General features: G+C 44.3%; 1 protein-coding gene across 1 annotated transcript in view; it reads right to left on the bottom strand.

The window, feature by feature from the left end:
- Positions 1–26,921, bottom strand: part of usta (uronyl 2-sulfotransferase a) — a 63,807-nt gene that overhangs the window by 10,595 nt on the left and 26,291 nt on the right. Inside the window, exons 2-5 of the mRNA XM_036549866.1 lie at positions 18,496–18,539; positions 11,407–11,562; positions 5,538–5,617; positions 5,177–5,330 (exon numbers count right to left, since the gene is read on the bottom strand). Coding sequence (XP_036405759.1) covers positions 5,177–5,330; positions 5,538–5,617; positions 11,407–11,562; positions 18,496–18,539 — 434 coding nt within the window. The remainder of the gene's footprint in view (positions 1–5,176; positions 5,331–5,537; positions 5,618–11,406; positions 11,563–18,495; positions 18,540–26,921) is intronic.

Raw genomic sequence — 26,921 nt, 5'->3', positions numbered from 1 at the left:
AGGACACCATTACACACTGACAGAGAAGCTTTGAAACCTCTTCCCAGTGGAGTGAGAGCATTCTCAGGGACACAGCTCTATGAATCCAGCCCGATGATGTCTATGGTGAATAGGACACCATTAGTTTCCATAAGTTCCATTTATAGAGCTGGGTGATTACTCAAGTAGTTTGGGTTATATACCTTGCCCAAGGGCTCAAAAGCACTGCCCGAACCTTGGATTCAAACATGTAACCTCCTGGTAACAAGCCCAAGTCCTTAATCATTACATCATGTTACCACTAACTGAGCATGTGTCTGAGGTCCTGACTCTAAGTTTACTCTTCATTAAAGTTGTGCTGACTTTCTTGACTAAGTACTGCTTCCCGTCCCTGCTGGATAAATATACTTATCTGCTTCATTTACAACCGCGTACTCAGTCTGTATTCTAATTTTTCTTTTGGGGTTAATGCTTAGCACCTACTTTTTGTTTTTTGATTACTTCAAGCCCAGATTTTATTGACAATCTAGTATCTAGACAATCTTTTTGTAAACTACATTTGTTTCCAGTGTTTACTATTGACAATGGAGGGTTGAATGGTTGGAAGTAAGCCACAGTGTCTAACATGAACACAATACTGTACACTACATACCGTTCATTATTTACAATAGCAGCTCCTAAAGCTAAGACTACACTGGTACATTTTTCATTTTTTGTGACAAGGAAAAAACATGTTTTTAATCATTCCTCCCATCAGCTTCTGCTGTTAAACGAAAAACTGCTCCTATGCCCAGGAGGGCGGAGGTCGAGGGCTGATAAATTAGCCACAGAAAACGGGAGCCCATCCAAAACTGCACAACAGGAAGTTTACAGCGGAGGGTGACCAGGCGGCCCTCGGCCCCCGTGCTGTTTTGTCGTGGAGGATTCGTCCGCGGTCGGGTCAGAGGATGACCCCCCTTGGACTACGCGGAGCGGACAAGCCTCGTGTTCCTCAGGATCGTGGAAAAGGAACAATGTATTGCTGTGGACTGACAACCAAGCGGATGATTCATGGCGATTCATATCTCAGTTTGACCCGCCCCTGCGCAAAGGGGACAAACAGCGGTCAGCAATCTGATGAAGGAAGTACCAAATCAGCAGAGAGGTACTGGCTCAGTGCTGGAAGAGTTACATTACATTATTGGCATTTAGCAGACACTCTTATCCAGTCTTACGTAGGTTACAATTTTTTACATGTTACACATTTACACAGATGAAGATTTACTGGTGCAAGAGTCCCAGTAGAGAATCAAACCAGTAACCTTTTGCTTTTGAGTCCTGCTCCTTACCACTATACTACACTGCTGCCCTACATTAGGAACTTAGGAAGAGTTATGAAGAGTCCGCAACCCCCTATCCCCACCCCACATCCCCTTTGCTCATGGTCCAATGAGACAAATATGCCTAATTTAGCCAATGGAAAGAAACCCTTCAGCTCGTGTGAATGCTGGAACCACACAGCGTGCGAAGACTTAGGTGTGTTCAAGCTAAAATTATGGAGTGAGCAAAATTCCTACCATCGTACTGCACACTCACAAACCTGCCAAAACCAACAAGACCATTAAGAACCCAGTGTTTGGGATTTGTAATATTTCTAAGGTAAAACAAAAGGATTGTTTTTTTCTTAAAAGGCACAAACAAGCGAAGGAGCCAACGTGAAATTGCAGGTATGAGAATGCGGCACGTAGGCCAAATTAGATGTGCTCTTCGCTGCAGAGTCCGCAGCAGAACCACGCTGGACTGGCCCTCTCCCGGCCGAGGACGGCTGGAGCAGACACAGCTGTCATTTTGGAGACGGCCGGGAATGAGGCCACTCTTATTTATATACACACACACACGCAATTCCAACCAGATGGATAACAGGACCTGAGCGCATATGAAAACATTCACGTCGTGGAGGTTCCTCCCTAATCGCTTTGCACGTCCACGCTTATCATGCGGAATTTGGCATCCAGCATACACGCTGCTACTGACGTTACTAACATTTCACTCAACAACAGTGTCTTATTTCAACTGGAAGCTCGCAATACATCTGTAATTCAGATTTTTTTTGGGCAATACATCATAGATTTACTTAAAAGAAGGCCTGATGGTCATTTTTTTGTACACATCCTCCCTTTAATACGTCTTGTTCTCCTCTGCCACCTGCCACAACAAGACCCAGCCCTTCCCCTGCGCTCTGCCAAAGCTCCCTTTTCCCTCTGGAGCTCAGGTCAGCCCTGGCACAGGCACCCAGAGCTGGCAGGCCATGACCCCCATCTCCCCCCCTCCCCTCCCTTGGGAGGGAGGAATGGAGTAGTGGAACACTGCCGCCGAGGGGCCGCTCACCTTGCGGGCGGTGGCGGCGGGTTTGCGGTGGTAGCCGCCGCCGCGGGGGCCTGCAGGTAGAAGGGGAAGCCAGCACAGCTATGTAAACAGCGGCGGCGCTTTGTGCCAGAGCGCCTATTTTATTTCAGTCCAGCAACAGATGGGCTGTCTGCCACCTCAGATGTAATTTCCTGCAGCCTGCGCTGACGGTGGAGGCCCAAGCGTCCAGCGCTTACACCCGCTCTCCGTCCCTGCCCAGCTCCCCCCCACCCCGCTGCGTCCCACACACACTTCCAGCCCCCCATCCCTTTGATCCACTTGCCTTCCGTAACGTAAAGGCCCGAGCGCCAGGTCGCCAGCTAACATCCCTCCCGGAGAATCGCGGCTGCCTGCTGCTGCTATGCTATGAGTCACGGCCAGATGTTTGACTGTGCGCCGTACTGAGCAGAGGGGAAAAGAAGGTGATGGAAAGTCTAATGTGCCGCAGGAATGTGCTAATAACAAATGCGCTGGGAAGAAAAATGCTGTGAGCAAAAGCAACCGTTTCCTTCTCCGAGGTTCTGACCTGGACGGCAGGCCGGGTTTCGGTCCATGTACGGCCGGAAAGGCTCGCTTTCAGCTCGGTGTGGGGCTCTCAGCATCTTGGCCTGGTGAGAACTGTAACCCGAGATTGGCTGGAGCTGGCCCCTCAACCAAGTGAGGTTGACTTTTTGGGCCAAGAGGCCCCTTGGCTGAAATCAGTGCCTTGCTGCAAGGCCTCACGTGCTGCATACTTAAATAACTCCACTCACATGCTTAAAGCTCCTGGGACCGTTCAACAGAACTCAATTACACAGAATCAAATTCCATCTGAAACATTCACTTGCTCTGACTGTAAGTTTGCGTGTGTGTGCGTGAGACTGCATGGGTCTCAGTGTGTGTGTCTGCGTGTGTGTGTGTGTCTGTGTGTCTGTGTGTGTGCCTGAGTATGAGGGTTTATGTTTACATGCGTGTGTATAAGAGTGTACAGTATGTGTGTGTGAGACCATGCATGGAACTGTGTATGTGTGTGTGTATGTGAGACTGTGCATGGATCTGTGTGTGTGTGTGTGTGTGTGTGTATGTATGTGAATTAGAGTGCATGTGCACGTGTGTATAAGAGTGTGTGTGTGTACGCAAATGAGAGTGCATGTGTATGTGTGTGTATCAAAGTGTGTATATGTGTATGTGTGTGTATGTGTATGCGTATGTGTGTGTGTGCGTGAGACTGTGTGCGTATGAGAGTGCATTTAGGCGTGTGTGTGGCTTAGGGGAAGGAGGGGGAATTCCAGTAGCATGCGTATCTGTGGGGTTAAGCTCCGCTTCTGCACTGATTATAATGATTTACAGAAGGCCACCAGCAACTATGCGGAGAGCCCTGCTCTTTACACAATATCTTATCTGAACCACACAGCTACATCATTTCGAACACACAAAGCTGCCATCAATCACTCAAAACGACAGTAGAGCTGCCAAGCTTATAAACTTAACAGCGCAACAGACAAAAGTTTAAAAGCAAAGGTAGCACCTCCCTTCCATGTTACACACAGACATATGCCAGCATACCTGCCCTATATAGCCTATGTTTCCCTGTGTTTTTACTTCATATTTCACACTACAGTTTATCACATCAAGTGAAATAAACCCAACAAATCATTCTCTCAACCCTCCCAGAAAAGTTCTGGGGAAATCATCATTCTTTGGGTCATATAAAAGGCTGCCTTAAATAACTAGCTGTATCTCATAGCTATAAAAATGTACATTTCCCACACGTGAACATTGACGCAGTTATCTTCCACACATGGATGTTCGTATTGGATACGCAGGAAAGGAGAGATATCAAAGGCAAGGTGCACGATACCGTGTGTGCAGCTGCTTCATGAGCTAACCACACAAACAGGCCGAGGCAACTTCTGTGACATACCGATTGTGGTCCTCTGGACACGCCAGTCTGGCAGGCTTCTGGCTCCGCAGTCAGCTTCCCCCTTAATGACCCCGCCTGCCTCTAGCCTCCGTTCTCAAAATCTCCACATGAAAGTAACCCGCTCTTGATTCACACACAGGTTATCATCTGACAGACTTGAACTTCTCAGTGTAGAGTATCTGCGTCTGAGCAAAGACATGTGTGAACAGCATGTGCTACAGGAAAGGCAGCCGTGATGTACAAGCCGGCCGCTGAAAGCTCGCTGTTCAGAACCTCAGACCAGGCTTGTGCTTTGCTCCTCTGTAACGAGATGCAAATCTCGTGAGCATCTCTGTCCTGGAAGGTGAAAGAGAGTTCCTCGCTTTTCGGCATGCGAGCATTCTTGTTTTGATTTCCTGTTCTCTTTTCCTCTGCCAGTGTACACTTTCAACCGGCCACAAGACACATGCAATTGCGTTTGATTAGTTTTTGATTAAATAATGATGGAGCGGAGTCGCTTCCAAACGACCTCTTTTGCCACCGAGCATTTTGGAAAAGCAGTAGAAACACACAACTCATGTCAGCACCGCTCATCTGTACACACACTGCAGCAACCAAGTGCATTATTCCTGTGAGGAAGCAAACCGACCCCTGACCTCTGGAGGAATGCACCCCTGAACATCTCCACTGAAGTCTGTGTGTAAACTTTCTCTCCCTTAAAATAATGAACTTTTATTGTATTCGCCGAGAGCCGCCGAGCAGCACCGAGTTCAGAGAGATGGGAGGCTGTTGGGAATACTAATGAAGTCCCAGAGATGGCAATCTGTAAGATTTTATTGCGAGATGACAGATTAAAGAGACAGAGAAATGCCACGAGGCATTGGGCATAAAATGAAAGATAAACGGGGGAGGAAAAAAAACAGGACTCACTAGATATCGTTCATCATCCTTCATTCCAGGAGTTCGGATCAGGTGGTTCTGCTCTCCTCTCCAGTCCCCAAAGCGACGGAAGAAGTAGTTGGACAGAAAGCGGTTTATCGGATCTCTTATGATGTTGATGTACACGGGCTGCTCTATTCTAAACCTGATAAAAAAAGGGGGAAAAAACAAAGCCGTGCGTTTGATCATGGCTGACAGTTTATTAAATCAAGATAAACGTGACGTCAGTTAGCTAAAGTTCACCTCAGTCACATGCTAATTAGTACGACAGCAGTCATGTTACTTGCATTGCTGGAAAAATGCACCTTGAAAAATGTCATTAAGATGAGGACTGATGCTCCCTGACTCTTACCTTGTAAAGTTGAGAAAGTGCACATGCCTTGTGTAAAGGAACGGCTGGGGTATGTTACTTATATTCCTCATTAGGTCCACCTGAAAGGCAGATACGGAAATGGCAAGCAGTCAAAGCAAAGCTGAAAATACAAAATATACATCAGTACAGGATACAACAGCAATGGTGAGAAACCCACTCTGCACACGTTTCAAAATGGCAGTTTGGGGAAAATGACATTTCATGGATATTCTCTTTCTATATTGCAAAAATGAAACAAAACAAGACCAGGATGGAGAGGTAAATTATCTGCTTTTCTGCCACTTCCCAACTTCACTAGGAAATTGCTTCTAAAACAGAAGCGAACCCTTATCAGTTCCCGTATGGTGCATCTTTCTCTTAACTTCTTGGAATCATATGAAACCATAAATTCTGAGGACAGCTCCCCCTGCAGGTGCAATGTGCTCACAGCGGTGTGACTGTCAAGCTTTATTGCATCATTCTGGCTCTACCTTAATGCAGAACATTATTCATCTACAGACTGTCTTCACTGCTGTTTGAGTTATGAGGAGCCATTAGAATTTAACAGCCACTTCAAGTGTTAAAGGAAAATAGAAAATGACACAGAATGACGTTCTTCATGATGAAGGCACATCTTATATTGTTTCGCTTTTAATAGGAAGGGAAAAGCATGGCCGAAGAGCCCCTAGCACCATGAAACAAGGGAGCCGGTAGATCCTTGATGCTGTGTCAAGTCTTGATGTGGAAAATACTTAGGTCATTTGAAAACAGCATCATTACATTAACATGACTTAATGAAGGCCACATGTTGAGGCCAGTTATGCTTGATAAAGCCCATATGTTCCGTCCTGCTGGTTCACGCCATCAAAATTACTTTTTAAAACTTTCCATTAACCCAAATAACCAGATGATAAATTACAACAACGTAATGCTGCTACAATACAGTTACTGTTCGGGTGGACAAAAGGATAAACTGTATGCTTCCAATGACTTTCCAAACATTCCATTACAGAGGGTCCCACTCTGGTTACTTGCTCTACCATCACAATGCCAGTGGTTCATTATTTCCAAGCCCCTTTTCCTGCAACGATCCATTTGACTCTCCTACTGAACTACAGCTAATGAGCAATTCTTTCTTCACGTCATTTGGTCAGTAATATGAAACAACATCTGCAATATGAATTTTTTTTGTGGTTGAACATCTTGTAACCATTCTTGTGTTGCATTCTGGTGATCAAAAATGCTTCATGGTTAACTGGGTCTGTGTGGGTACATGGATCCTAGTCTTCTACAGATACACTTGATCTTCTGTGAATAGAATGGATGATCACTGTGCTAGAAAAAGACACTGTTATGAACCTAGCATCCAAGACACAGAATCATGCACGAACAGTCCTGACCATGGAGTGTGTAAGCAGTGTTAAACATTGTTAACATTTGAAAAAGTTGACTAAAATACCAAGCTGAAAATCAACACTGCTGACTTTAAAAGAGCTGTAATGTACTGAACTGTGTACTTTAGGCAATGGTCATAGCCTGCAAAGAGGTAATTAATTGCTTAAACCTTAACAGGTCACTAGTTCATAATTTTTAAAACACTTTATAACACTTTTCTACTTAAGGTCAAAAGTAAGAATGTATGCGTGTTGTACAGATATGACACCCTCCCTCAAAGAGCAGTGGGAGTCCCGATCACTGCTGAAGTGTAAACTTGTTTGTAGTGTGAAACAGGAAGGAAGCTGGTTTTCTGGTTGTGTGTCATCTGTTGTTGTGGTTTATCCAGCTTTAGAGATGGGACAGCAGACTGGGCTCAGCTTTGGGGTTCAGTGCAGGTGTCTTTTGTTTCTCTGTGCTTTGAATCCGCTGCATCTCCTTCAGCTCCCACTTTGATGTACTCTGTTTGATGTTTTTAACTGAGGCGGCTCGCTTCTGAATAAACACCTCTGGTGTTAGACACAGTGGTTTTCAGCTAGGGTGCCAGAAACCACTGAGGGTGGTGATGGGAGATTGAGGTTTGTATGAACCAATAGAAATACAGAACAACACTAATCAGCCAATCACTTACATCACCAGATAGCTCCAGCAAGTTGTGTGTCAACGAAGGTCCATATTACAAACTCTAATGGTTCTACATAGTGGGAGGGTAAAAATGTTTAAACACTATGTATTACATAAAGAAATTGGCAATGCTCTTCAACCTTCTGTCATTATTTTATTATTTCAACAATATGTCTGTCCTCAAAACTTCAAACATACATGTAATACAAAAGGACTTTCTAAAGAACCTTCTTTTGTCACATCACATTTTAACAATTAAACATAAAACATCAATCAAATTGCTGAGTGTGTTAACCAGCCAATAATTAGCCTTAGTTACTTGTCACACCCACCTAAGATACAAACTGTTGTGTAGTGTGCTGACATTGCTCCAGCTGGATGGTGAGTGCCTTTTCTGAAAGCTGCCATGCCAGTCAACAGGACTACCTCAAGACAACCGCCAATAAAAATGACTTGTATGCAGTCACTGTCCGTGACTCCACATGAACACATGGATTTGTATAGGCCTATGCGTGTCTAATAAACACTTTAGAAAATTAACTGGGAGTGCACTGAAGTGTATTGGCAGTCAAATGATGTGGATGTGGTGTACTGTAAACATGTGAAAGAAGCCATTACGTCATGGGTGTTCAGACAGGTACAGTAATATATCTGAGGTCCTAGTCAGGACTCCTGCCCGGCCAGCTCCACTCAGCTCCGTCAGTTTCAGTAAATTTCCACACTCTGCCCCATAACCCTCTGCTCACACTTGGCTATCCAATTAGCCTATTGTGTACTCCCAGCAGTGTCTAATTAAATTAGGATCTTGAGCATGTTTTTGTAAATAATTAAAAAAAAAGAAGCTGGGGGCATTTTCGGTCAGGCTTTACCCCCTCCGCCCCTCTCCACACATGCCCTTTTTCCCCTGAACCTCCCACCCCCGTACCCGCCTGTCCACTTAATCCCAGCTGTGGGTCGCGAGGAGCCAAGGGGAGAGGGAAAACGGGTTGCGGGCTGGAATTCCAGGCATAGCTGCTGCCCCCTCCACTTCCTGAGCCGACGGCTTGTTAAAAGAACTCTGATTGACTTCGTCAGAGCTCTGGGACTGTGCAAACAGGCCACACCAAACTCTCCCCTAACACACCCCCACCACCCCACCCCACCTCTGTCCCACAAGGATCACATTTCCACAGAGGTGCATGTGTACCCCTGTCCCGCCAAGGACGGGGGGGGAGGGGTTACTCGTGAGCAGCAGATTGGCCTTGCCTGCTCTATTTGGGCTTTTTTTATAGGATGTGAGGACCTCAGAGGCCGAGTCAGCAGGGTCGATTAGGGTCACCGGGGAAACGGAGGGCGGCGACTGTCCCCTGTAACCCGTGTGTAAAACCAGGAGCCCTCATATCCATCAGGCCGAGACAGCCCCGATGCCACAGGCCAGCTCTATAAATACCAGCAGCTTACTGTGGATCCCCCTGCTCCAGTCCCCTGGGCCTGTGGATCTATCCCACCTGTTGTGCCTATGACAGGCCTGAGCAGCAGTCATCTGCACCACACTGCGTCTGGTCCACACGTGCCAGATCATATGTCCATATGGATTAACCACACGCGGCAATTCAACTGGTAACTCCGGCTACATTACACTACATTCATTTAACAGACGCTCTTACCCAGAGCGACTTCCAGCACTTCCACACATAAGTGTGTCCATTCAAGTTCTTTAACACTACTAGGTTTAACCTCGCATAGTATTATGTAGCTTTTACAGATCATTGCAGAGACACCGTAAGTACAGTGAAGTAAGATAATGTTGCAACAGTTGTTCATTGTTCAGAACCTGGTAAACACTATGATATAAGCTAGTTGTTAAACTGTGTATTATTAATTTCTATGTGTAAATTAGTATGCTGGACTGTAGGCATGTGGGTCAACTGTTAGGCACTGTATATATGCTAAATTATTACTCTGTAGGCTTAGTGCCGTTTTTCATCTTAATATGTTACTAACTGTTCTGTACCTATATTTTCATTGTTCTTAATCTGATATGCATTTAAAGCCAGTATACATGTATTAACCACTTCAGACGGAGGCATCTGCCAAAAAGGAGAAAAAATACTGTAATAATAATGCAAATAATCATATTTTAACATCCTGTGGTCCACTTTTATGACTGTTCCATCTTTTTCTATAATGTCATTTAGCAGCAAAATTGCACGGAAACCACAGAGTACGTGAGCTGAGGCTCTCCTGAAGACCGCCGCGTGCGAAACGTTGTGTTGAACGGGACGGTGCAGAGCCGTGTACGGGGTCAGTGAGATGGACATGTGAAAGGCATCTGTGCAGGGGCATCCAGGAGAGGAGAGCAATTACGCGTCTCGTTTAGCACCACTGTAGGAGTCAGGCATCAGGCAGCTTTTTTTTTTAATGCCGCTTTATGTTTAGAACAGTTGCACATTTGTGGTTCTATGGCACATTACGTTCCTGGGGAAATGCAGTGTAGAAAGGACTGCCCGAAGCCTCATAAACAGCTTTAGTGAGCTAACACACAGCTGTCTGTGTTATAGGTCTAGCAAAAAATAAAACATCCCTCTTATTAATTCATGCAGGAGTCTGAGACACAGGCTGTTTGCTGGGAACTGTTTGCACACGGAGATCTTTAACACAACAAGCTACAGCTGGCTTTCCGACCAGACTGTTAGTATCAGTTTAACAGAATCCCAGAAAAAGTCTGCTAGCGGCCAACAGACAGCCTTTTTGGGATTAGAACGGAAAAGCTCAAGATTTACTGTGACTGAACTGATTATCAGCTCTTTATAAGGCATAAACAAGATTAGCATACATTTTAAATGTTTGTGTTAAAAACAACTGAGATGAGCAATGTTTGATCAAACAGCTTTTCCAAATATTTCAACCCAAGTGTAAAAACGGAACAAATTAAAAAAAAAAACTTCACAACTGCACATCAGCTGTAAATGTTCTGGAAAGATTGCAACATCGGCATTTGGTTACACAAACTTCAGACTTAATTGAACTGTGGTTTGCTACTATTTAAAATATACACAAACCTCCTCAAGCACTATGAAAGTCACCTCAAACAAAGCAAGCTTAAACTGTGGAGCCCTTTTATTTTTGAAAAGCTGAGCATGTACTTAATTAATGAGCCATACTCTTTGCTGATGCTGGTGGGCATGAAGCATAATTTATTGGGGTATAATTGAGGAGTTTTTATTGGCCTTGCGCTGAGAGTTCCTGAGACAGATCTCACCGCAAGCAGGTGCATTCAGACAGCCCCCCCAAGGCTGTCAGCACCATGTCTGGAGCCACTGAGTGTTTTTGGAAAACCATGCGGAGAGGAGGGCCGTTTGCCACTAAGTGCCTTTCGGAAGCGTTCCATAATACACATCGGCCTTCCGTCGTGCTACTGCGCTTGCACCCTGGCAACCCCGGCCTCTGAAGCTGAGGCTTGCATTCTTCTCCTGCCTTTGTTCTATGCACCTCGTTGTACTGTTGAAATGAAAAGTCAGGAAAGTCATCATTTCGGCCTGCTTCACAGTTAATTGATGGTTTGGATGAAATGAGCCCAAAGACTTGGAAACCTTTTGCTTCCCATGCTGAGGGCCTATGAAAACACTCTATCTATCTTCTACCGTGCGGACAGATATACAACACAGCGGTAGCAGCAGAGACTCCTGATACATAGTGCATTTAATTCTCGGGCTCAAATACACACTGTTTCAGAAAGCATACTCACAGCCACTCCTTTGACAGACTTAAAGTCACTGGCATCACCGCATACGTCCCAACAACCCCACCAAAAAACAGCGGCCACCCTCACCTGCTCATGTTTGGTGAGCCTGGTCTTGTTGTGTATGTCGGAGGAGACCAGGTTGAACTGGTGCCTCTCCGCCAGGATTCTCAGCAGCAGAACCACGGTGCGGCTGCCACACTTCCCCACCCGGTTATACACCACCTGACTCGGGAAGGGCAGGACCTGCAGCGGAAAACAGACCGCATTAGGAAATCATACGTCTCTCGAGCATGGCTAGAACACAAAATGAGGGGAAAAAGTTAGCTTAAAGTTTGCTCTGTATTGTACCTGTTCTGATGTTCCATCCATGAGTAAATATATGACTGGCCTAAATACAGTTGAAATAAAGAGGAAACAAACTACAGTTTTTGTTCACTGCTAGACTGCAGGTGTGATGCATTAGTGCCATAAATAAGTGCAAAAGACTATATCTGAGCACATTTCACCAATCACATTTCACATTTCCAGCAATCTGGAAAAGCATTTATGTCTAGCTCTGCTCTCCCTCCTGTAGGCCTCAGCTCTCTCCCCTTCCTCTTTGACCTCTGACCCCTGTTCTTGTCTCTGCATCTCACAGGAATTGTTCAAACTTGTCTACATTGATTTGTCTTCCTACTGATGGACTCAAAGACAGAATGCCTTACAACACATGCTGTTCATTAGAATTACCAGCCCCCTTCTTTAAATACTATATTTTTGATCTTAAGATTGAAGCACGTCCCCATAAAAAAATTCATAGGGCATGTAAACGATTGGAGTGCTTTTCAAAACCGCATGATGTCAGACTTTCTCATAGGAGTGGTTCATTTGCAAATGACCAAATTTACACACATGAAACACACTCTGAAACCAACAGCTGATCTGTGGATGAACTGCTCTGGCATTGTGCAGAGAGGTTGTGGACGGTACCTTGATCACAGAAAACCGGAAATCCTTGTTATCTGATTATGAAAACTCTAAACCTAATTAAACCTAATTAAAAACGGCAGTTCAGCCTGATGAAATTATGGTTTCCTTGGTTATAACGATCACAGGTAACTCCAGTGCAACCCCGTTTGGAACACTGTGTCACCAAACATGTGTGCATACAGTGAGTACAGCATTTAGACGGGGGGGTGAGTACTTTGCATTCTTTCGTAAAACAGCCCAAAGGCCTTTCGATGTTTGCGCAAAGGCCCCAGAAGAATGAGGGCAATCTTCGCAAGTCTGCATGTCAGGTGAAAGGTCACGCCAACCACACCAACTTTAAAGCAAAGTCAAACTTCTTCTAAGGGGAGAGACACTTAAAAAGGGGCCTTGTTGCTTCGTCTGGATGCCCTTTGGCTTTTATCATTCCCCTGCTAAAACGCAGAGTGGAAAAGCATAAACAGGAGGAATAGGCAACACGACTGCCCTTGGCCATCTGTCATTTACCAAGACTCTTACAATACCTGACATAAGAGGCACATACTGTTAATAATAAGGTAATTCCTGGAGACATTCCAGAATGGCGTGAGTCCCCAGACTCTGAGGCTTAATGTCATTCTGGTCTCTGGAATGTTTTGCACAGGGTGGTCAGAATCACTTCAGGTGAACCTTCAGACAGGAGTCTGAAGACCTGCGTGGTGTAACATGGAGTTAACAGCACGGTGCTTGACCCTATAACACACTTGTTTTGGGGAAGCAGCTGAAAGGATGGGCGTGTATACGATGGGCATGATCAAAATGCTTCGTTGTCTGACCACAGTTTTCTGTGTGTAAAAGTAAAATGGTGATGCCTACGCCCTCTTCCCTCCCTTTTATTTAGATCTGCAAACCGTCCCCTAGCAGCACTATAAAAACAAGGTCCCTAACCCGTTTGTGCAACTAGAAACCCTTGCAGCATCACTTTAAAAGTAAACCTACACAAAGACTGAACATGGGAGGGGAGGACTGGACTGTAGCCATTTTGGCCTTTTTTGATGTACATATCCTCACTTCATTAATGATGTGTTTCCTGTTATTTCTGAAACCAAATAACAGGAAATCATTACGGGGCATAAAAGAATTGACTTCAGTGGAAAAAAGTGTGTTGTTTGTGGTCTGCCGGAAAGGGAAAGATAAAACTGAACTCTGTCTAACATCTCTGTACAGCGCGGTCACCCTTTATCGGGATGGCAGCTGTGCGTCTCTTTGACTTTGGGTTACAGCCTTTCATTCTCGCTTCCATTGGCTGTGCTTTAACATTACCACCATGCACATTTCAGGGAACTCGTGCTTCATTAAAACCACTGGTTAAGATGCCGAGAGGTTATTTGTCATGCGTTGCAACCCAATAGTAGCCAAGATCAGTAGCAAGCACACTAGGCTCCTTTATTGTCCAACCACTAGACAGATCTCAGATAGAGAAACTACCTTGTATCAGATCCACTGTCAGCATGTAACAATAAAAGCCATTAGAGGGTCATTCAAAAGTCTACAAAGTTCTCCTTGCGTCTCCGTTCTCTTTACTTACTGTAAAATGTAAACAAATACAATCAACATTTATCACACAATGGGCTACATACCTGAATAATTTAATGTCATATGCCCCCTCAATTAGTAAATTATGACTTAATATGTGCTCCTTTAATAATAAAGACCTTGTAACCAAATGTATACCTTTAATTAATAATACGTTCTTCTTTCAGGCATTACTGCTCAGAATGGAAGCCTATCTAATAATATTCTGGACAACAGACAGACTGTGTTTAGCGCTAGGAATACAACACAGGTATTGTCTGCGTGATCGAAAGAATGTGAATTAATAATAAAGAAGACAAACAGGAAACCAGGAGCTGCAGCGTCTTCTTTTGGGCCACATGAAACCCCGACCCACTTTCTGTCTTGCACCGCACTTCCTGTATATTCAGTCTTATTTTGAAACTAATTCGTTTTTTTAAGATCTAGTCTTTGAGACTGTCAGGAAGACCTGCTTCAAATTTCAGTTTTTGACAATTGCTTCTGTTAGCCAAAAAAGCAGAACCTGTGTGTATGAGCCTTTGTTGAAAACATGGACAGCATGACTTCTGAGCATGGGTATAATGACGTTTTCTTTGGCCATTTTTGTACACGCTGGCTGAAAATCATATGTGTATGATAATTGTTATAACAGCTCATTAAAAATTGTCACTGGTGGGGGGTTTATTGTGTCAATATTTTTTCTGCAACTTGCTGACTGATTAATCGTTTGTACGTGTCTGTCAATAAATAAGGATAATGATGATGCCCTCTGTTTGATCCCAGCTGGCGATTTCTGGTTTGAATCACCCTACTGAAAAGCAAGCGTGATGTTGCACTCCTCCATGGAATGTCTTACCGCTGAGCTTTACTGCTGTCTTTTAATGTTTCTGTCTGGAGATGAACGCAGCATGATTGACCTGTTTATTAGCACTATGAAAGTGATCAGCAAAAGGCATGTCAGTGCATCACAGGAATCGACTTGTTTATAGCCCTGGATGCCAGCTGCAGACACACAACACGGGAATGCGTTCTGTAGGCGTAGTTTTGGCATTATTTTAATTTTCAGCAGAGCTGTTTTGATTGCTGTTTATCTTTGTCCCTCTCGTTCTGTCTCTTTCTGTCTCCCAGAGGTCCCAGTCCTGTGGTATTTGTCACACTGCATCGACTTTAGCCCAAAATGAAATTATTAGTTTACAGACACCAGCCTCACGCTGTCTGACGTATTAGTCAAAACTCCTATTTTGTGTAATGGTTACTGTGGCCACCAGCTGTTGTGGAGATAGTCTACTCCTGTTTCTCATTAACTTTGCAAACTCTAAAAATTCATAACGCTGTTGGCACAAGATTTTGACAAAGGGAACTTGTAGTGATTTCAACTTGGATAGAGGGAATATACTATCCCATATGTTCTGAATCTCCCTGTCTGTCCTTCCAGCCACTCCTACATGCACCCTCTTCACTTCAATATTTCAGAAATGCACTAAGAAAAAGTAAAAATGGAGACTTCAGAACTGGCGAACCTCCAAAAATAATCTCTAGGAATGTAAAATGTGAAAAGAAATGCACATGCACACTCGCACACAATAAAGAAAGGGGCCATTCCGCCATTCCACACACGAAGAGCTCTTAAAAGGCACAATGATGTCACCAGCGCTCTCCTTGCAGAAAGGCTGCATTGATAAGCCGTGAGTATTTTTCTTTCCACGTCTATTGACTCAGAGAGGACAGAAAGGCTGTAAAGCAGTGAAGCTCACTGCAGCTACAAGCCAATACATGCTCACATTATTTGAGCCAGTTTCTTACAAAAATGTGCTTATATAGCAATGTACTGTTCTTTTACCCTCTGAATCAATTATGGCTGTATCTGTCAAAATTAACCTGAAGCATACAAGAAAAATAATTTTCATATACTTTCATATACATATACTTTCATATACAATTGCTTGAGGGTCAACCTTGGGCTGTTCCATAAGCCATTTTCATGATTTGACAAGTGTCAAGATTCAAGTATTATCAATAGTATCTAATTAGATTTAATTCAATTTCAGTTTTCTGGAAAAAAAAAAGCCAAGAAGAGTAAATCTTTGAAAATGAATGTCAGGAAAGGGGGTTAGTTGAACATATCAAGGCCATCCCACAATTCTACCCAGCTGAAAACTTTCCCTGAGTTTATGCTTTATTGTGGAGCCTCAGAGATGTAGTGCTGCCCGTGAGATCCCAGGAATGCTCTGGCACTAGCTGTGTGTCCCGGCAGGTCTGTGGCTACACTTCCTCATTAAAAGCAATGAGATGAGCAGCAGCAGCAGCAGCAGCAACGGCGGCGGTGTGAAAGAAAGAGGATGCGCAGACACCCTGTGCCACGCTCGGCTTTGATCGCACCCGCCAGCGCACAAAGGCACGCTTGTCTGCGCAAAAGCAGCTGGTCTGCGCTCGCCTCGGCCGGATCAGTCAGCTCTCTCATCCCTTTCACCAACAAAGGCAGGAGGAGGCTGTCCAGTGTCCTGGGCCGGGAAAAACATTTGTGTGTGCAGTCCGTCATAGGTTTGGTCTTGGTGTTTATGCGTGTGTGTGTGTGTGTGAGAGAGAGAGAGTGTACGTATATGTGTACATGTATATGTGTGTGTATACATGTAGATGCATACAGATGCTAATATACAATATCAAACATGCTGGCTTCAAAAAGAGCTAAGACAACTCTTTTAACTATCCTTGCCATCTTTGAGTTCTGTGCCTGACAGGCAGTTTCCCACATTTATAACTACTGTATGTGCAATGGAATTATTTTTTTATCATAATGCTCAAAGGCTGTCAACCAGTGTTTGATATACTGGTAAACTAAAACTGGATGGCTGGGACCATGCACAGACTGAGAGATTTCAGTCAAAACCATTTCATCTTCAACATTCTGACAGGACACTTGACAAGTTAGAAATGACAAGCGTTTCAGCTCTTTGCCTTCCTCAGTGCCATCTTTAATTTATACCCCGCACCTTCTAGTTAAGGTTTATGGTTTTTCCTTAAACTTTCATTTTGGTGAAGCTTTATGCTTTTAATCCTTTAAAATAGGTGGCTATAAACGGAGTCATTTACTGTACTTTACGTTGGCTTGCTAAAATTAGTAAAAAAAAAAAAAAAACCTTTGTAAAACGCTCACATATTTGTGGGTTTAACTGTACATCAGAGCACGGGGTAATAACAGAGACAGCTAGTACAGCAGTATCTGGTCTGATCAAGGCTGTGGGGTATCGAAAATGACTGGGTTTGAGTCACAAACACGATGAGCTTAGTAGACTAGAAGCGCCAGCTCTGATGTGGTCTCTAATAGCTGCCGGCTAAAGGCCCACTAGAGTGGAAAAAAACAGCTAAAGGAAATGCGTATCAGTAGCAAGTGTTCAGCACTACCATGTTGAGCAAGACACAATGAGTTACAGAGACAGAAAGTGGAAAACACCAACAAATTCTTTGTGTGACCCAACAGTCAAGCGCTGTCTAAGTGCACTGAGACAGAGGGCTTTAGCTCTCTAAGTTCCAACCTCGCATTGCGATCATACTACTTACTTACAAAACAAGCCACATCTGTTTTTCTACACTACCTTCTGAGGGTTTTTCTACAGGAGGCAAGTGCACTCACTCATTAGGACACACATTTTTGTAAAGTGCACTTTAGGATTTATAATACATTTTTGAACACTGTATATACACATAAAAACCACAAACTAAAAATACACTAAAAACTCAAAATGGATAAATTTGACTATCAGCATCAACTATAAATAAACATCCCCTCAAAAAAATCATGTAATAAAGGCCCCCGTGTAGAACCAGGTCTGCTCATAGTTAGAGCACCAGCCCTGGGATCGGGTTATGGGCCCAACCCTAAGGGGAGTCCCTTCAAAGTCTTGGCGTGGTGCTCATTGTCCTTAATGACTCTGTAATGTTGAAGACTCAGAGATGGCCAGTCAAGGCTGTGCTCTCATACAGTAAATCAGGCTGAACCCACAAAGCCCAAGACCCCAAGACATGGGCCTCCATTCATACATACTTCCCAGTCCAGGAACTTGGACCACATTTAAAACAATGTTCCGTCTCTAACAGGGAAGACCCCTTTGTGCCTCAAGCAAACTATTTAGATGACATGGTTATACGGCTTATAACAAAGGACCTTTCCAAGTAAACATAGCAAAGAAGGACAAATCAAAAGTTAACAAATTTAATAAGAACAAGTTGCAGACGCTCAGCCAAATCACTAATCCCTGAAAAATGTACTTGCCAGCAAAGAGATAAATCCATCTAAACCTTTCGCCAGGGGCTATCATCTAATTAGTGAATTTGTATGTTGCACTGGTAAATGTCACTAAGAAAAAAAAGGGAGGGAGAGAAAGAGACAGACAGATAAAGAGAGATAGAGAAAGAACAAGAAAGAGACAGACAGATTACGGGAGAGAGAGGGAGAGACGGGGCTAGATTTACACAAGGCCTCTCTGTCTGAGGCTGGAACGGAGAAGATCTGCACTGTGGTGTTGGTTCCTATTTATTATTTTGTGCGAGTTCACAGTTCCTCTTGGTTGCTATCCGGCCAGCACTGGGAAACACAGGCTGGCTGTACATCAGAGGCTCCGGAGAAATGGGCGGACAAAGAGAGGGCTGTGCTCTTACTCTGGGAGCCGGGGGTCCGTGGTCATCGACGAAAGTGGAATCTCCTGTGAAAAGAAAAAGAGGTGAAATCAACATGGGGATATGGTACGATTCAGAAAAGGCAGCCCTCTATAGGTTGAGGAATCCTGTGGGGGAAGTGCTTATATGGTGAGCACAAAATTCTTTTTGGCCTGATAAACACTGACAGCACCTTCTCAGTTTCATGGTTTTGATTAAATAATACATTACACGATAGCAAGGACTGGCACTTTGCACAAGTTTTTTAAAAGCCACAGTGGAAAACGGCGTCTGATGGCGATCCAGGAACGCCGCTCCCAGCCCCTGCTAGCAGGCTCTGCAAAATCATTTGTATGGAAGGACCGTATAGCCGGGGCCGCGGTGCCCCCTCAAGCGAAACAAAACTCTCTTTCAGCGGCCTTCAAACAACACTGAGAAACTGCGCCGCTCTTTCAGCCCCGGACTTCCCGCGCGGGGAGAGCCTCTCCCGATACAGCGGCCTTTCTTCCCTCGCGGGGAAAAAAAAAAAAAACAGATGCCGAAAAACACACAGGTGTTATACTTCTCATACCCCCTAGAACACCCGCGCCAGCCCGCGGACGAGAGGGCTGTGTGCTTACCACACACGTGAGGACGGGGAGTGCGCTCAACGCATACGCGCCGCACCCCGCTCGCACCAATCACGGCTAAAATGATCAACTGCTCAGAGTGATCACAACGCGCCAGCAGAAAGCCATGTGGAGTTCTCCTCTTGAAATGTTACTTGAAGTCAGATTTGAAGGCTCCAAGGGGAGTACTGTTTAGGAAAAACATATGTACATTGGATATTGTTGCTCATTCAACTTGAATGGATACACTTATGCTCTATTGTGCTAGAAGTCGCTCTGGATAAGAGCATCTGCTAAATGAATGCAATGTAATGTAATGTAATGTAATATTGACAGGCAAGGTAAATGTGGTAATATATTGGTATGAAAAGACAGCTGAAAAGGACCAGACAAACACCAAAAACATCAGCCAGTATGCTCACTAGAAAAGAGATTTCATACAGGGTCATTGTACAGTGGTATCTTTTCTTATTTGTATAAGGGAAGTGCACCATACAACATGTGTACTGCATTTTGGGGAAGTGATATTAGCTCTTGTTTTATCACACAGTTCAAAGAAAAAAGAAAGACCTTGACCTAGCAGTATCTTGACACATTCAGTTTTTATCAAACCTGACTTCCTTCACACCCCAGCCAAATTTAAGCTGCCAGCCCGCTGGGGTGATACAGTGGCATCTGCAGTGGGGAGAAGTCTCTGGTATGTGTGTGTCAGAGAGCTACACAACAGAACAATATGGAGCGATTCTGTGGTGATGTTCTACGTTTGAATATAAGAAAGCATGTACCGTACAGAGCACAACATCTTGCTCAACAGACGTTTCAGTCTCACGGTCATCTATCATGGCCCAAAGCGGCTTTTTGGTTTTTATGATGGAAATAATTCTTTTAGCGCGAAACCCGTAAATATCAACAGCTGCCACCACTCACAGCGAGGGAGCATACCAAGAGCTCATCTGTGCTGTTGCTTACCACACCCCACCCCCCAACTGTACAAAGCCTAGAAGACCACCCCCTCCCTCCTCCGCCCTTGTCCCCCCATGTCTCCCTCATGGCAAGTCACCCCAGATCAAAGACTGCTCAAAACGTGTGTTTGTAATCCAGACGGACAATTACCATGCCTGATGGTCTGAGATTGAGAGGCGCAGAGACTTCCTTAATCACATGGGGTCATGGCAACACCTTGAACTCTAATCTCTGCCATGGAGTCTGACCCTGTGTGTTTCGGGGTGGGGTGGGGTGGGGTGGGATGGCTCCCCCAGTGGGGGGCAGATGGGATTATCAAGCACGGGACACACGGGCAAATCAGATGCATCGGAACCAAGCTGAGAAGGAAACAAGGACGAGCATAGACAGTAGCTGAAGGGTGACACTCCTTTCCCATCAGGTAAACACACTGCCATGCTGCAGGAGGTACATACAAAGGGTATGTCAATTTATTTAACAACAATATATCGTTACATTTAAATATACTTTACAATACCAGTCATATTTTGGCCCATTAGACCCAGCAGAATACTAATGAGAAGCCTATTCACTCCCTGTCCCACTCAGTCTCCAAACCACAGTCCTAAAACCCAATTAGGCCTATAAACACCTCCATTAATCAGCCCTACTTCCATCAGCTGAGAGGGGGATTTGCGGGTGAATTTCCAGACTGCAGGCCACTAGGGTAGGCCCGAGAAGTCACTAAAGGGAGATTTAAGGAATTCGGATTTAAAAGCAAAACGCGAGCCTAAGATTGAAATGGCACTGCATTTTTGCAGCACAGATTAGAAGAATTAACATTTCAACGGCACAACTTTTCTTGGAGAGACAAAACCCTGCAAGAAAAAGACCTTAATAAGGAATGACATCCAAAAGATCTGATTCTACATTTGTTTTATTTGCCAGCTAAGGCTTAACTAAGGGCTAATTTACACATATTCAGGAAAATGAAACATCCCACAAATTGCGACTTTCTTATCTGGTCTCTGCAATGTGCCCACAGCAACAACCCAACAAATACACAATATAACCTGTAGAAAGAATGCCACGAAAGGCTCTATTCAAGTGAACCATAACAAATTTATGTAAGTGTTACTTTTCATTGCTGTGTGAGTTTTGCACCCATTGGAATTAATTAAAAATGTGTAAGACTCAGAAAAGTGTAACACTTTCTTAAATTTGTCTGTTTAACCTGAGAGAGGGCTAAACAGAATCTAGCCAAGCCACTTTTAATGAGACAAACATTGCATCACTGTATTATCAGCATTAAAACAATTAGTTCTCCAATGAGAGTTACTGCACAAGGCATGCAGGTATATTTACAGGAGTAAGCCAGTTTTAAAGCAAAAGCGGCTTTGTGGCCTTCTCCTCAACTGACACACTCTGTGAAGATGAATCAAAAACATTCATATCGCTCAATGGAATTTCTCTCTGGTCTTGGCGCATGTCTGGAATGTTTTATTTCAGAATTTCACAAACATGTAGTTACGGCATACCATTTAATTTGCCCTATGAAATTGGTGACTCTGTAAATACAGCTTAGGAAAAGCTAGAACTTGAAACAAACTGAGGTGAAAGACAGCCAGAGAGGAAGAGCGTCCCAGGTTGTCATGTGACATGTGGAAGTACCAAGTAGAGCATTGAGCTAGTTTTTATAGCTGTTAAAAAATCGTGTTTCCAAATGTGTTCTATTATGTGGATTCTCTCTGCTTTATTATTCCATGTGTTTTCAATTCCAAATGTCGAACTGACTGTTTGTACAGTCAGAGCTATGTGCTAACTGGAAAAAAAACAAAAAAAAAAAAAACAAAGCTATATTTTGGCTGTATTGTAACACACATATAACAGGCACATAGTGCTCTACCAAGTAGGGTTACACACTGTGTTTTCATCATCATTGGAATTTGCTGGAATAGGAGGAGTAATGCATTACAACAGTTGCTTATTATTAAAAAGACAGTTTGAAATCTTCATGCGTCCAATCAAGCCAAACTGAAGGCTTCTCTCCGTATGGCAAATGAGCCCACCCTGCTAAAAGACCAAGGCCCTTGGGTTCTCACATTCAATCACTCTGGCACCTCAGCAAGCATTCTGTCATTGAAGCCTTCTGAGTATTTTCAGACTCAGTTACATACGTGTTTCCATTTACATTTTCTAATCCGCCAGAGCCATGCATTTACACTGGTGCTGTTTTACATTACATTAAAAATGAGGTTGTCTAGGTCACCGCCACTCAAACAGAACAACACAGCGGGATACACTCGCATGAACGTAAACACCCTGGTTTTACATGTCCTCCGTACCCAGCTACGCCGTAAAAAGAGGGGCTATTTTTGGCCGCTGTGATTTTGGGCTGCGGCAAATGTGCAGTAACATGGTAATATATCACTTTGATTTAGGGCATCAGAGACCCTACATTAATTCCAGAGCTGAAATCTTGACTGTAATTACAGGGGGGAGGTCCCCACCCTTAGCCCTGTTGTGTTATTGGTCAGTCTGCTGCAGCGTACAGCCAGCGGAGTGGTAGCGCTGTCGGTCACCCACTTTCCTTTTTGGAGTAATTGCTGTGTTTGTTGTTATAGGAACACTCCCCTGGACTCGGCCCTGGGTGCGCACTAGCAGGGTGGCTGCCTGAGTGCAACCGGAGCTGCAGGGAGGGGCAGTGGGCGCGTTTTTAGGGCCACCCGCCCGGCAGGGAAAACACTGTATGGGTTACACCAGCCTCAGCACTGGGGGCAGAGATGAAGAGACAAAACACACACATGAACACACACACACACACACACACACACGCACACACACGCACACACACGCACACACACACACACACACACACACACACGCACACACACACACAGTCCCCCTCATGCACGCACATGCACACAAACGCACACGTGCAAATATGTCTGCACACACAACCTAACACAGCACACTCCTTTATTATGGCAATAACCAAGTCCTCTGCATTCTCCATGATATGTGTAAAAGGCACCAACGGTCGCTATATAATAAAATAAAATCCAGCAACAGTGCTTGTTTGGATGAACTTCGCATACATAAAACAACTGTTAGGACCTGCATATGCTTGGTAACTGGGATTAAGTTCCACATCATTTTTTTTCCTGAGAAAACTTCAAATCTTTTCCAAGATCTAGGCACACAAATGAAATGATATTGTAAGGTAAGCCACTGGTATTTTACAGAAGTCTTAACTGTAGAGGTCAGTGAAGAGGACAAGCTCTCAGCAATATGATCCTCAGTTGGGCCTACGGTGCAGGGAACAGAGTGAGGTCTCTTTTCCCTTGTAGCCTTCATGAAAATCCGCTGTATGAGCACAGGGCCGAACTGTAGCGCACTTTGTTGGTTTGTTTAGTCAGTTACAATTGAAATGACAGATTTACTTGGTGGCGCTCAAACTGAAACTTATAGTCTCTGACATTGTAGCCCACAAATGGATGTGATATGCCAACACTGTGTCATTTCTTAAAATAAATTTTCAGGAAAAAAAATACCAAAGAGGACTTTGTTCTGGTTGCTTTGAAAAGGGGAAAAACTTTGTGATTTGCCAAATGCTTGCCCCAGTTGACAGACGCGACATTTAGTGTAACATTCAGCCGAAAATGTCAGGGAATATTTACTTCAATGTCGACTTAAAGTCATACAAACTCTGACACAGACATCTGTGCCAGAAGTCGACAGTGACCATACTGTATCAGTGAATTTAATCAGCAGTCAAAGCTGAATCTGAAATCACAGAGGATCACAGGAAAGCTCCCTGACTAAATTAATACTTCTGTAGCCCCCACTGACATGTATGAACCCCTAATAAGTAACCAGACTCTAAAGGGTCTTTAATAAGAACCTTGTATAAAGGCAGCCCCCTAATGTTCAGCTGGATTCCGTGTCCAGGTGAGAGAGCCGACAGTGTGATGGGCAGGGACCCCTGCCGCGTGGGAATCCATGAGAGGCAGGGACCGGTGCCGAAAGAAAGCGGATTTCTGTCGGAAAAAGTCTCTTGAAAACACAAACGGGACGCCAGTTCCCATTTCCAGCTACCGGCTCTGCCAGGAGTGATGCTGAGGGACATATTTGTGCAATCTATTTAGAAGGGGACACACAGTGCCTCTTCTGCGCCTCTCACTTTTCCACACAAACAGGTACCGCCGCTCGCCTGGGACCTGGTAGCTCCAGCATGCCGTCACTGGATGGAATTATACAGTAATGACACAGCAATCACAGGCACTCTGCCTTACGCAATTGATTTTTTATAATGCGTGAAATGACAGAATCCAAAGCTTTCCATTAGCTGCTCCTTATAAGGCATACTGACCTGGTAAGTTGTCCCTTCCTTACTGTTACAGTGCCTGTCTAATTTAAAAGCTGATTAAATGATTAATTGATGCTGATATGCAACCTCATACAGAAGTTTTTAAAAGGTACTAAAATACACAAAGCAAAGAGCATCAGAATCTTGTTCCAAGCACCACTGGCCAAATAAGACCATAAGAGGTCTTACAGTAAGAAGAATGACAATGTTGGAGCTGCAAACAGTTAAGTTTAGTGGTCAGTCAGTTGTTTCACATTTAATTTCCTGAGCCGACTTCCCCCGAATTACGTACCTTTTTTTTCCTTCTTGAAAGTCAGATGTGACCCCTGCAGTTTCCCCTGCCTGTTGTCCCTTTGGACATTGTGCCTTGAAGCCACTCTGTTTGACCCGTGATTTTTCCCAAACACGCCTACAAGAAAAGGCACATGAAGCCATCTTTTACACATTCCATTTCCACAATCAAACCTGCTGGAAGTGTGTGCACTCCACAGGAAAAAACAGCTGTTTTTTTCCCCCATTTTTCTTCGGGCTCCTAACTCCGAGAAAAATTCAGGTTACGAGGGTTCTACACTTCCATTCGTGAGTAAAACAAACCAAAGCAAAACATTTAAACATAAACTGTTAAGGTAACTAACAGTTACTGGGCTACTGAAGGGCCTGAAACACTAAAGTACTTCCCACTGAGGCTGCTGATGACACTTTTGTGTGTATGCTGAGAACATTTATGATAGCAGACCAGCTGATTCTACAACACTTGCCTACATTTCCAAATTCTCAGAAGCCTAACCTGCCTAGGCCTCCAAGAGCTCAGAGAAGTTCCTGTATCTAACCACCAACGGCACCAGCCATCGAAACTCAACAGTTCCCATCCTTGGAACAAACAACGCACATGTCAACCTGACAAAGCGCAATTCGCTGGCACGGTTAGATGCAGTAAATGTAACAATGGGTGACATTTTTGTTATCTTTTCAGATGGTTATTTTGATTACGGCCACTGTGGTTTCAGGACAGCTGATACAGAATGCCACTGAGTATGGACAGGAAGTGTGCAGTATCTGCTGAGAACTTCCTTACATTACAATACTCTGCTTACTATTACAGAAAATAATATTATGTCCAGCTCTGGCTCCAGAGTCAAGTGACCGAGGGGGTTTCTGAGTAGGCGCAGTGGTTTACCGAACGTTCTCTCTTTCCGTTTCTGGAAACACGTCTCCTGTGGTGCTCGGGACAATTAGCACCACCGTTTCTGTCTTCACCTTGCAGTTTTCCCTGACATGAACTTCCTGCCATCAGCTTTCCCCATTTGGGGTGAGTATTTCAAATAAAACAGATGCCAGATTGTACAAATAAAGAAGTGCGTAGATACCCCCGCAAACAGGAAAAATGCGCTTGCTTTAAGGAAAGGCGATAAATAAACATACCTATACTGCTCTCATTTTCCGTATTTTAGGTGGAGATCGTACAGTTCGCTCTTATTCCTGCTAAATCGCTTTAAAAGTGGCTTTCGTTGTGCAAACATAACATTTTGACCCAAAGTCACTGCCTCCATGTGGTGTTCCAATCAAGCCTCCCATTCATTCACATGGGGATTCTCCGTTTGTAATCCCCTTTTCCCAAGCAACCAGAGAAAGCAGAAAACACAAGCTGTGAGAAACGTCGCAGTCGTCTGGTGATTTCCGACCATGACAATACAATTTATATCCTGCACTTTCTCTCCATGGAGAACCCATTAAACATACGCCAATGCCAACAGTTTAAACTCACACCCACAAGGTGTAACGTGTATCTGTCTGGCCCATACGCACGCTCTAACATAGAAGCCATAAATAACACAAATAAAAGCACGTCAGACCACAGCTCCATAATGCCAGCCCTGAACGGTTATCTACCCTGGAGGTCTCCTGCAGACCTTTCAATTAGCGTGAAAAACTAGTAGGTTAGCAGGTGATTAGAGGCCCTTTCAACATAATGATTTCAATTATGCAATAGCAACTGGAGGAAGGGTGAAATCATGGCCCGGGCCACCCTTTGAGACCGACTGCTCCCCAGCCTGGGTGCACCAGACGCACCTGGTACGGCAGACTCGCATGTCTTTTCAGAACCAAGCGGCCATTTTCACAGGGTTAAGCAAAAATAAAGTCGCACTCCGTTACTGCCAATGGTGTCTTTCACATTTCCCCTGCTGCCACCATGCAACAGTGTCCCTGCTATGTGACTGCCTCACTCAGCGAGACCTCCGTCCAGCTGCTTAGTGGATTCCATCCTATTAGGACAGGAGTACACTCAGTAACTCAGGGAACACACCTGTTAAATCAATTGAGTGCTGAGATTCTGGTGTAGCAGCTGGTACGGGTAAACTGGACAGAATAAGGTGGAGTAAGCTGGAGTAAATAAGACTGAACAGGGAAGGTGAAGTCAGCATGCAGCCACAAAGTGCCACCCCAACAAAAATAAAAACCTGAAAAAATGTTAGAGACCACAAAAAAATGAACAAAACAGAGCTGGAAAC

This window comes from Megalops cyprinoides, chromosome 17 (assembly GCF_013368585.1).
Source record: "Megalops cyprinoides isolate fMegCyp1 chromosome 17, fMegCyp1.pri, whole genome shotgun sequence".
Classification (NCBI taxonomy): Eukaryota; Metazoa; Chordata; class Actinopteri; order Elopiformes; family Megalopidae; genus Megalops; species Megalops cyprinoides.
Note: the sequence above shows the minus strand (reverse complement) of the source record. Positions and strands in the feature narration are given on the sequence as shown.